Raw genomic sequence first — 12,388 nt, 5'->3', positions numbered from 1 at the left:
TTGATGTCAGTATGGCCTTGGCCCTCGACATGCATCACCTACTATATGAGGTTATATAAAAATGACCTTGGGTGAGGATCACAACATTCATGATAAGTTAGATGCATCCCTTTAACAATATAACCAATGATACATAGAATGCTGAGACAATACTTATGTGACACAAATTAAAAAAAAGTCAGCGTGTAGCATACAACCTGAAACTTGTACATCACCATACAAGTTATAACAAAAACTCAATCAGATCATGGATGAGGAATTACTAATACCTTTTAATAGTGAAGTACCACATGATGGTGACATAGAATGTTTACAAGGAGAGTGAAGTATACTTACCAATGAAGATACTAACCAAGCAATGATAGTTAGAGCTTGAAAGAGAACTATACTTCCATGAATCAATAGCAATTTGTAAGCTGCAATATAATCAAAATAATTCTGATAAGGGATATAAAGGTATTTTAGACCAAACCTCTAGTCATCTAACAACAAACACATCAAAGGATTTAATCTTTGGATCAAGCATAAAACAACAGTCTAATATTATTTTCAGATTTGCCCTTTTTACCAAATTCCAACAACTGCTGGTGGTATATGTATATATATGTGTGTGTGTGTGTGTGTGTGTGTGTGAGTGAGTGTAATGTCCCCTAATGGGACCCTCTTATTAAGATCTGTACATAGTGATTACAATATGGGAACACTATTGTCAACTACGCTTGGTTTGGACACCGCACAACAGATTAGTCAACATTTCCATTATGCCTTGATAGACCATGTACATATCATAGTTATGACACAAATACAAAGTATCATCTCTATCACTTTTATAACATCTTCTAATCTCGTATCACTTGAGATTCAGAAGCAAAGGTACAACATATATAATGCAAGTTAACTTATAGCATATGCATTATACGTACAATGATATATTATAGTGAAATAATGCACTGTAGTGCCGTATAAATTTTCACAATATGCTGATATACAAAGTAGAATAATCATGCATTTGAATAACTGCAAATCAATAACTCTCAATAGAGTATAATCAAGAATGAGATCACTTTCTGATACAACTAAACTCATCTCAAGGAATGCCTACAACAATATGCCTATATAATGTTCTTTGAAATAAAACTGTCAAATTCTTAAATAAAAGAAGTAACAAAATATACAAATGCGTCCTTGAATACCTTAACAAATAGTACGTCCTTTTCAAATCCGTTTTGAATTTCTTTTAACAAATAAACAATAATAATCATCTTGGAAATTGCTCAACTGAAATAGTGATCATCTTAACATAATAGAAGAAAACCTGTTACCATAATACAACTTCACCAAACTGAGCACCAAATCTAAACTAGTGTTATTGAAGAGTAAACATTGATCATATAACCACAAATCCTTGAATGATCAAACTAAACCATAGGCTGGAGACATCGAACAAGGGTTAAGAATTAAAAAAAGTATGCTTTTAAATAACCAATTGGAACAGGGGTATGCAAAACTATGATAAACATAGATTACAATAATCAAACCCTCAATTCATAATACTGGGGTATACAAAATATAAAAGGGAACTTGAACTAGGGTTTACATGAACAACATTAACCACTGTCTATTCCAAACAGTATACCCGAACAAGGGTTTGAATACTAGACTTAACTTTTAACATAGTAAGTCTTGAGGACAACATACGGGTTTAGCTCCATAACAAAGATTATATAACTTTTCTTGCAACAAGCCCTAACAAGGGCTTACAAAAACAAAACTAAATACATTTAACAAAAATGTTACTTCAGAGGCAAAACCCATACTAGGGTTTTACAAACAGTTGCAAATAATCTTTTCTTAATACACAACTAAACTTGTTTTTTTTTTCAAAATATAAGTTTAACATAAGCAAAACCACAATAATGCAGAGATAAACAACAACACGCAACTCTACTAACACAATAACCTTTTTCAAGATTATACAAACAACGATAAAGTTTAGGGAAACGAAAACACTTGAAACCACCTCATGTTTCATGTTGTGCTCATACTGTAGGTAACCACCTCCAAACTACCATCATGATGCCACAAGCCCTAGTTGCCCTGCGTGCCCTAGCTTGAGGGCACACAAAGATGAAATAACAAAATGCATGATTAAATCTGATCACTGGTTAGTACGAACCTAGCTCTGATACCATGTTAATTTCAAGCAATCAGATGTTAATCTAACCAATTAATTATAATCAGACTGTGAATAAACAGTATTAGTAATAAAACACAAGACACAAAACGCCAATACTGTTAAATTCATGCCCTAGATCAGTAATCAGATTTGTAACATTTAATCATGCCCTAGTTTATTAATCAGATTTGTAATTTAGTAAACTATAATCAAGTAAATTCAAGAATGAAACAAGGAACCAAGAGACAAACACAAATACCCCGGGAAAACCTCCAAGGATGAAAAACCCAGCATTAAAGATTCACAGGTCAGATTATGTATTCACTCTTATTGCACAAATACAATACTTAGCTTGCTTTTCTGAATTTGATCTTTATATATCAGATCTGCCATTTTTGCATGCTTCAAGACTGCACCAAAATGCCCTATATCCTCTTGAATAAGTTAGCCAACAATCCTTGGACAAACTCGCACAACCTTCTTTGGTGATTTCGCACCTCTTGTTTGCAGAGCTAATTCGCTGATTTCATGGATAACTGAATTGTATTTGCATTTGCAATTTAACCTTTATTTATACGAGTCCTTAGCCTTTATTAAATCCAAGTCGGCCTCCCTCTTTTGGCGCCAATTTATTTATTGTGGCGTGGAGTATTTAGGGTGGCGTGGAGGTATAGGGCTGGGCTCAACTTGGGGGCACGTTACCCCTTTAGGATAGGACCCAGTCCTATATGGGTTTGGATGTTGCCTTAAGGCAATCCGAACCCATTTTTACCTAGTTACAAACAACAAATACCTTGGGAAAACCTCCCTCTTGGAGGTGAAAAACCCAGCCTTAAATATGATATGTATTATCTCAATTGTAGGCAATTACAATATAGCAAACTTATCTCAGATTGCTGTCCAAACAGCAAGTTGACAAGGTAATGAAGGATGCAGCCCTAATCAATAGTAGATGACCAAAAGAGAGGATCAGCAGCAGATGACAACAATAGGCTGGAGCAGAATTGCAGAAGATCTTGACAACTTCGCCCAACAATATCCTTGACTGAATTCGCACAAGTGAAGAGTTCGCTAAAATGTAGGAGAGCAGATTGCATTTGCTAAGGATAAATTCCCTGAATGACTTCATCTTCAAGTGGATTATATACCATCTTTTTGGCGCTAAACATCCTTAAGTCGGCTTGCAAGATATTATACATTTTCCCACGTTAGGTATTGGGTCCAGCTCAATAGCCACCACGTTACAATTGAGCCCAGCCCAAAACATAGTTAATTGTTAAATTTGGGTCTACCCTATCTACAAGTTACATTCAGTATAGGACCACAAGTTACATCGCCCAATTAGGGTCAGACTGAATTGCAAGTTACATTTATAGGGTCTATCCTATCCACAAGTTACATTATATATAGGTCTTGCCCAAACAAGATATAATTACAAGTTACATGTATTTGGGCCCAGCCCTAAGTTCAATTTACATAATAGATAATACATGTGTATTTTAATTGTCATTGACAACATTAAAATACAATAGATAGGTATCTGAGCTAGCTACTATTTCAACAGCTATAAGAGCTTAGTTTATTGAGATACATGGAAACTAAACATTGAATGAATTATGGATTGTGTTGTACACAAAATGTTTTTCCTTTTTGTATCAAGTCAAATTCTAAACATAAAAGTCTCTGTATGTTACTTGGAAGACTTTTTTGGGTCATTTTTACCTGTAGTTACCAATGTTGTCATTGACAATTATAGTAGGATATTTACAAGCATTGAGCAAAAGAGGAAGAGCTTTCTGAAATAATGCGATCAGCAAAATGATGTCTCGCGAAGATACACGCATTAACAGGGTTTATTTCAAGCTTGGGAAGGGCATACATGTGATTCAAAATTTGTCAAAGGACAAAGAAAAGTCATGCCAAAGAGCCAAAATAATGTGAAAATGACTTAAAACATCTTGAGAGTGCCCCTAGGGGGTTTGGTGTCATGTTGCAAGGCAAAAAACAACTTAAGTCATAAAGTGCTTGCACTTTTCAATGTCAACAAAGAAATAGATCCCTTAAGTGACCCAAAAAGTCCATTTTGACTTAAGTGGCAAATGTCAATGAAGAAATAGAATGAAAAAGTGACTTTTTGACATTTAACTAGGGGCACCTAGGATGGCTTAGGTGCAACTGCAATCAGATAGAAAGGTCGACTCTAAGAAGTTTGCCCTCACAAATAATTTAATGTCAAAATGTCAAGTAGCGAACATGTCAAAAGTGCTTAAAGTGAAATATGGCACACAAAATGACAATGGGATCAAACTGCCAATGAAAAATTAAATCAAAATTGCACTCCCAAGCCCTTACGAGTGAATGTCAAAAAGCACTTCGACACAGTAGAGTGGGGGTTTCATCTTCATAACACCAAAGGATGCCATTGAATCAAGCTTGCTTAATTTTTTGTTGATCATTGACTAGGGATTCCTCAAGCTCTATCATAGCTGCCCAAGGATCAACACTTGTGTTCATCGTTGACACGATCTGGTTACAAGACATTGAATTGCACAGGTTTCCAAGGGTGGGATTAGACTAGCCCTATATGGGACATGATTCTGCAAAATTAGCTAGTTCTATGACCAATATTACACTAATTGCTAGTCTAATTCTCCACTGGATGTTCTAGGTTTGAATCCTCGCGGTCTACCAAACAGATTAATTGACGCACTGTTATATTATATGAGTTTTTGACTAACAACACGCTCAATCAATCTTATGATATATACACACGTTTTCAAAAGATGTGCATATTATAAAACAGAAAGCTTGAAACAGATGAAGGTGGTTTAGTTCTAGTGTTACAGGCAGTTCCAATTGAGTGTCCTGGGTTTGAGTTCTAGCTGTTCCCTTTATTGCTTTATGGATGTTAATATATATGGAGAGCTCCTAAGATTATTATGGATAAGGTGGTGATGTAATATGTACTAGTGGTTTTGACAGTGCTACAAGGTTTTTGAGATTTTTCTATAGGTATTAAAATGTACCTATTGGACCTCGCATACAATATTGGAGGGGAGGAATCCTCCTAGGTGAAGTCAGTGTTGAATAGGGTCCAAAGGTAGGAGTTTGTTTGGAGTTCCTGCATCCGAATTCATGTAGTTTAGAGGGCTAAAGAAGTTAAACTTATACAATGACTTCATGGACCAGCAAACTGAAGTCCGAAACAGTTATTGTATATACTATAAAGTGAATCTTAGATGGTAAGGATTGTGATATGTTATTGCATACATTGAATATTAGATGGTAATGCATATATGGAAAGCCCCTAAAGTTATTGTGGATAAGGTGATGATGTAATATGTATGAAGGGGTTTTGACAGTGCTACATGGTTCTTCAGATTTTTTTACCTGTATTAAAATGTACTGTTGGACCTTGCTGACTATGTTGGAGGTGAGGAGTTCGGCTGGGTGAAGTTAGTGTTGACCAGGGTCTGAAAGCAGAAGTTTGTTTGGAGTTCCTGTATACAAGTTCGTGAAGTCTACAGGGGCTAAGCAAGTTCAACCTACACAATGAATTCACCAGTCAGCAAACTGAAGTCCAAAACAGTTATTGCATAAACTGAATCTTAGATGGTAAGGATTGTGATATGTTATTGTTCAGTGAGCACACAGCAAAAGGCAATTGAATAGACTAAGCCATAAGATTATCAAAAGGAAAGCATTTTTAATATCAAATTACTTGAATAAATTGGCTTGGGTAAATGCAACAATTATGCCAACATTAATAACAGTTAAAGGATGAGCTATGTTCATGTAGGAGTCTGCACTGCAAGTGTATTTTTCTCTAAATTTGTATGTTCTATTCCAGAGGAGACAATAAAGGTAATATAAGCCATGGAAAAACAATATCTTAATATAGTGCTTGGAAAATCTGTGTCATACTGGATGTAATTAGAGGGACATGACCTAATATCAGCGTAACACAGGAACTTGTCCGTCACCACTGGCCCTGCCACCAAAACCCATCTGCACCCTTATGCCCATAGCATTTAGTAAACCATAATCAAGTAAATCCAAGAATGAAACAAGAGAGCAAGAGACAAACACAAATACCCTGGGAAAACCTCCAAGGAGGAAAAACCCAGCACTAAAGACCCACAGGTCAGATTATGTATTCAATCTGAATTGCACAAATACAATACTTAGCTTGATTTTCCAGATCTGATCCCTTTTAGTATATCAGATCTGCCCTTCTAAATACACCAAGTCTGCACCAAAATGCCTTATATCCTCTTGGACAATTTCGCACAATCCTCTTCTATATTTCACACCTTTAGTTGCAGAGCTAGTTCGCTGATTGCATAAGAGATGAAGTGATTGATTGTGTTTGCAATTTAACTTTATTTATATGAGTCTTTAACCCATATACCCCAAGTCGGCCTTAATCCTTTTTGGTGCCTATTTGTTTTATTGAGGCGTGGTGTATTTAGTGTGGCGTGGAGGTATGGGGCCAGACTGGTCTTGGGGGCACGTTATCCCTTTAAGATAGGACCCAGTCCTATATGGGTTCGGATGTTGCCTTAAGGCAATCCGAACCCATCTTACCTAGTTATAAACAACACTTATGCCTATCAAATTTTGTGTCCCCTTCACCCGCAATGTCCCGGTACAGTACCATGGCAGGGGATGTTCCATGGCCTTCCCCTATCAACAGGGAAACCAGGGATTCGTTGATGGGGACCTACATTAAGAAATACTACCATACAAAGAGTAAGTGATGATTGCATAGAGATGCAGAAATGAAATTTTTGAATAACTTCATAAAGCTGTAGAATGAAAGCGTACAACTGTTGAGTGTTTGCATACAGTTGCTAAGTGAAGTCATGCATATGTCAGGTGAGAATATACAGTTGTAAGAAATGTATGTTGTCAAGTGATTTTGTAGCCTTTGGTGTTTTGTTGTACTGAAAACATTGAACAATAAATCAGAGTCTTTTTTGCTGGTAAGTTGAATCAACAAACATGTTACATTGAATTTGATACATTATATCAATGTTTATACTTAAATGAATGTCATAAATAGATGAACTTGTAAAAATTTGAGTTTCTATATATATATATAGTTCCCAAAAAGTGTCACCAGATTGCTAGCAATGCCCCTGCCCCATCCCCAAATTGCTGTGGAACATAGCATATTGTTTGAAGTCTATATTCCTTTGAAATATGCATTTATTTACCAGAACGAGTTAAGCTCTAAAGAAGTAAACTAATATCAACTTCAAATAGCTGGTTGAATTTACAATAGAGTGAATGAAATAAAAGTAAAAAACTAATTGTTTAGTTTTTATTGGAAATCTTACGTCTTGCAGATGCCTTCACTGTGGCATTGGGGAAAGATCTACTCCAATGATGCGTCGTGGACCGGCAGGACCAAGATCTCTTTGCAATGCTTGTGGTCTGATGTGGGCCAACAAGGTAGTGTCTCCAGTTATTAATAGCTGCTTGTATTATTCTGGAGGTCTACTACCACTTTTTAAATTTCTTAAAAAGTTTTCTCTTCAAATTTATGCTATGGTGGAACCTAAAGAAAGGATTTGATAATGTTCAGTTACAAAAAATGGTCAATAGGATTGCAATCAGATGTCCAAGCAGCGTGTAATATGTATAACAGCAGGAGGGACATTTGAACAACCTCTACATAAACATTCAAAATTAAAAAATTGCTGATTCACTGCAATTCTCTTTTATCTGTTTGTTTTGTATATGAGACATGAAAGTTCAACTTTTTATTTTTTTGAAGGGTGTTCTGAGGGATCTTTCAAAAAACCCTTCATCCATGGGAAGCCAGCATCAACCTCTGAGCTCACATGAGCAGGTATTTTGTATTTGCTCTTGTAATTACCAAACTGTCTTTGAAGCTATAATTAAAATGTTTCTTGTGGCTAGTGATTTAAATTATTGAAAACGATTATAACATTAAAATTAATTTTTAAAATTTTTTATTACTATACATGAGAGGTATGAGGGAGATTTTAGCTTTTTTAATATTTTATGGAGTGCTTTTTTGCAAGTTATGTGCAAAAACTAGATCTTGCTTCATCCAATATTCTGTCTAATGTAGATGTCAAATTTGATGCGTAATTTAACTGTTTTCCTTTGAATGAATCCTTTACATGTCACAGAGTCAGAATGATGGAAGGGAAGAGAGCCATGAGACGCAGATGGGAGATGAAAATCAAGTTGCCTCTCTTCCAGCCAATGGGGACATTTCATCGTGATATCAGTTGCTGGAATGTTAGTTTATGTACACTGAAACTAGTGTTTATTTCTTTATTCAACTTTACAAGGGGCTGACTATGTGGTACTTTAGGCTTTAAGAGCTTCTGAATCTCAAATAGGTTTGGAAACACTATATGAGATTGACAATTGTGTAATTTTCTAAAATAGAATTCCTTTTATATTCAGTATATCATTAATAGGAAGTAACCATAGATAAATGTGGCACACACAAGAAATAGGGAAGGGTTGTCGATTTTATGATCTTTCTTTCTAAGCCGGTAATGGTAAATTAATTTAAGAGCAGTGGTAGATTATTTAAACCCAGCTGTGCTAATATACACAATTTTATTCATTATATATATAAAATACATGAAATTGCAATGTTAAAACTTAGTCTTCTTTAAGTTAAACTGGCTACCAAAGACAACGAAAACATTCTGATTCCTTTTTAAATGTTCTGTAGTGTTTTATTTATAAATACGCTATCTTTTGCTGAGATTTGTATATGATTGAATTACGTTCTTGCATTTGAGAACAAGTTTATACCCTCTTATCCTACAATTCCTTGTTTTACATTATAAACTGGATTTTTCTCAACTTCAGAGTGGAGGGTCCATCTGATTTTAAGACCCAGAGATAATGAATTAGAATATTAGGCTACGTTAATGGTAAAAATTAGACTGCTTGAACAACAGAAAATTAGGTTGGGCAGAGAAGAGGGATTAGTGCTGGTGTTTAGGATGTCAAGACGACGTTCACTGGGCACAATCGTCATTCTTCTTTCTTCTCACTTCATGCAAGTTCTTGTATGTGTATACCGTTTTGTTTTGACCAAGCATGAAGATTTTCTTCTGCATTTTCAGACCTTTTTCTTTTATTTTATTGATAGCTTACAAGTGGTTAATGGACTGCTGGTATTCATGGAATTGCCACTTGGAAAGCATTGAAGCTTCAATAGCCACAACAATATTCTAACCATTACACCAGCCATGGCTTGAAAGCAAGGCATATAATACTTTTGTGAAGCTTCAGTCTGAGACCCTTGATCAATCCTAGGTTGGATTTTCATTGCTCTATAACCCCTAGGTCTAGTCCTTATTTCATCAAAGAGGAGATGGTTACTAGTCTGATTTGTATCTTCATCGTAGACATTCTGAAGTCCTCTGCTGTTCACAAGGAAGCATTACATGTTGCCAAAACGATTTTTCTGACACCCTTGTGATGAAGATCTGGATTAAGATTTCTACTTCCTGGGATGTTGAAGGAGAAATGATTCCTGATTAGAGTCATTAGAGCTCTAGTTGAAGATATACCCTTTTCAGCCCTTTGTATCTAGACTCCAGTTGCAATGATACGAAGTTATCACCCTTCTTTATGGTGTCATCCATTTGCTAATTTTTAGAGTTAATCTTTAGTTGGTGTTGGACTTGTTGAAACTGTTGCTTTTGATATTAGGCAGGTATATTTCATGAGAAACATGAGACATATTCGAGAGTGATAGAAATCATAAGCCTAGTATCATACACCCCAGGTGAATATGGACATCCTTCTAGTCTTATTTAGAATTTGTATTAATATATAACAAAAATGACAGCCAGTGAAATTTTTGATGTAGGTTGACATGTAATTCGTTCTCAATGGATAGAAAGATTGGTTATAAATATTAGGGAAGTCATCAAGATGAGATAATTTGTGACGGGCTTGTAGCACTCAGTTACATCATATTGTAAAAGGGACATAGGATATGGCCAAATCCAAAATATTCATTTTTTTTAATCACTATTTTGAGATTCTAAATAATCCTCTGATAACCTTACAAGGGAATTACACGGTGTAAATTATTTACTTTTGAATTTCTCTTTAGCAATCGCTGAATTAGGGGTTGCACGGAAGAGGAAAGGCAACATTTTTATTAAGCGAAGTGCATAATTATGAAATTCATTATATGCTCAATTTTTTTGATGAGCCAAGATTTTTCCTACAATTGTCTTCCACTAACCATTCTTTTTTCTTTTCTTTTTGCCAACAACCAGAGCCTTGAACACTTCACACATTATCCAAGTTGACTAAGGGCTGAAGTTGGTAGCCAAACAGAGCATAATCACTGTCAATGTAGGTTGAAATGTTATTTGTTTTCAATGGATAAAGAGACTGGTTATTAGCGGATAGGCTTTTATTGTGGAATTGCCATTCCACATATTAAGCTTAACTTGTCTCACTCCCCTATAGCATTGTCTCATAATGAATGACAGCTGTCAAACTTTTTAGTCCTTTTTGGTTTTCCATCACGGATTTTCTCTTCCCGTACTTGGATTCCCAGCAAAACAGTAACTCCACACGTCTAGCCGAGCACACTCACGTAGCGGTGCGAAGTGAAAATTGCGGTACTTTAACATTGAATAAAGTTAATTACTATTTAATGATCAGTCAAAAATGTTGCAAAGAAAAAATAAAAATAATATGCTTGAATTCACATTACGAGGACGATACCAATTTTATATGTAGAATATTTCACCTCCACAGTATTCACTTTAGTTTTAGTTTTAATTATTAAAAAAATGTAGATTTTCACTTTAGTTATATTTTTAATTTTTTAATTTTAAAATTAAAAAATTGCAGATATATATATATATATATATATATATATATATATATATATATATATATATATATATATATATATTTTAATTTCAAAGTATTTTATTTGTATTGTGCATTGATTTGTGAAAAGAGATCTATTGAAGTGTTAAAAATGTGGTTACATTTTTTTTTTAATTGGTGATTTTAAAAATAATAAAAATATAAATATAATTTTCTACTTAAAATTAATTTGTTTGTATCAAGTATTGATTTGTGATATTTATTTAGAGATTATTAAATTGCATATTTTGTTAATGTTAAAATTTTGATGTTGATTTTTATTTTAAGAGTATAAATATAGTTTACATATTAGCTACTATATAAATAATAAATCTAAAATATAAGTAAAAAAATAGATATATAATTCTCAAAACCATATCTATATATAATTTTTTAATTAAAATTAAAATTAATAATTTAAAGTGAAAAATATTTGGAACTATTAAATTTCTTTAGTTAAATAAATTATGTGTTTATATTGTAATTTAAAAAAAAAATTTTTTTTTTAGACAAAGGTAAACATTTTTGATCAAGAGCTAAGAATTGGCGAGGTCACGAATGGGGTACCTCATCTCTAACATAAATGCTCAACAATAAGCAACAACACCTCAACAGGTGTTGAACCTTGATGTCAAGAGCCACATCACAATTTAATACCTTGTTGTTAAGTGACATCACAATTTAATATAGCTGTAAAAGGTATTAAACAATGTTGAAAATGACAAACAACAAATGTGACACAACTAGACTCCAAAATATTCAAAGATTGTGTGCTCTCCTAAATAAACTCACAAATGAAAAAGAAACACAAGACTTCAGTAAATTTAGAAAAAAATAACAAATTTACAATTCTCTAGAAATAATAGTATGAAACAAATATAAATAATATTAAAATTCTAAAAAATAAGAAATTCACAAAGTTAAATTTTGAACTATAAAAACAAATTAAAGATTCAAAACATATTTATAAAATAGGAGCTGAAAAAAAAGTCCAAACAATGAAGAAATTTAGGTAAAACTATGTACCAATTTATACTATTAAGTAATACATGTGTATAAACATATATGCTAATATATTTCATTATGCAATTTTGAATTTCATTTATATCGTCCCTTGCACCTCCTATGGTTGCAAGTGCTAGCAAATATTAGGGAATTCATCAAGACCAGATAAATTGTGATGGGCTTATAGCACTCAGTTACATCATATTGGAAAAGGGACATAGTATGGCTAAATCTAAAATATTCGTTTTCTTTATCACTATTTTGAGATTCCAAATAATCCTCTGATAACCTTACAATTGAATTACA

The 12,388-nt window shown here is 33.8% G+C and overlaps 1 protein-coding gene across 3 annotated transcripts in view; it reads left to right on the top strand.

Moving 5' to 3' along the window:
- Nucleotides 1-8,625, top strand: part of LOC131033515 (GATA transcription factor 28) — a 75,176-nt gene extending 66,551 nt beyond the window's left edge. For all 3 annotated transcript variants that reach the window (XM_057964745.2, XM_057964746.2, XM_057964744.2), the window contains exons 6-8: nt 7,528-7,633; nt 7,959-8,033; nt 8,341-8,625. In XM_057964745.2, coding sequence (XP_057820728.2) covers nt 7,528-7,633; nt 7,959-8,033; nt 8,341-8,436 — 277 coding nt within the window. In that variant the 3' untranslated portion in view covers nt 8,437-8,625. The remainder of the gene's footprint in view (nt 1-7,527; nt 7,634-7,958; nt 8,034-8,340) is intronic.
- Nucleotides 8,626-12,388: the final 3,763 nt, after the last annotated feature.

The sequence above is a fragment of the Cryptomeria japonica genome, chromosome 9, assembly GCF_030272615.1.
Source record: "Cryptomeria japonica chromosome 9, Sugi_1.0, whole genome shotgun sequence".
Lineage (NCBI taxonomy): Eukaryota > Viridiplantae > Streptophyta > Pinopsida > Cupressales > Cupressaceae > Cryptomeria > Cryptomeria japonica.
This window is presented reverse-complemented; position numbering and strand designations above follow the sequence as displayed.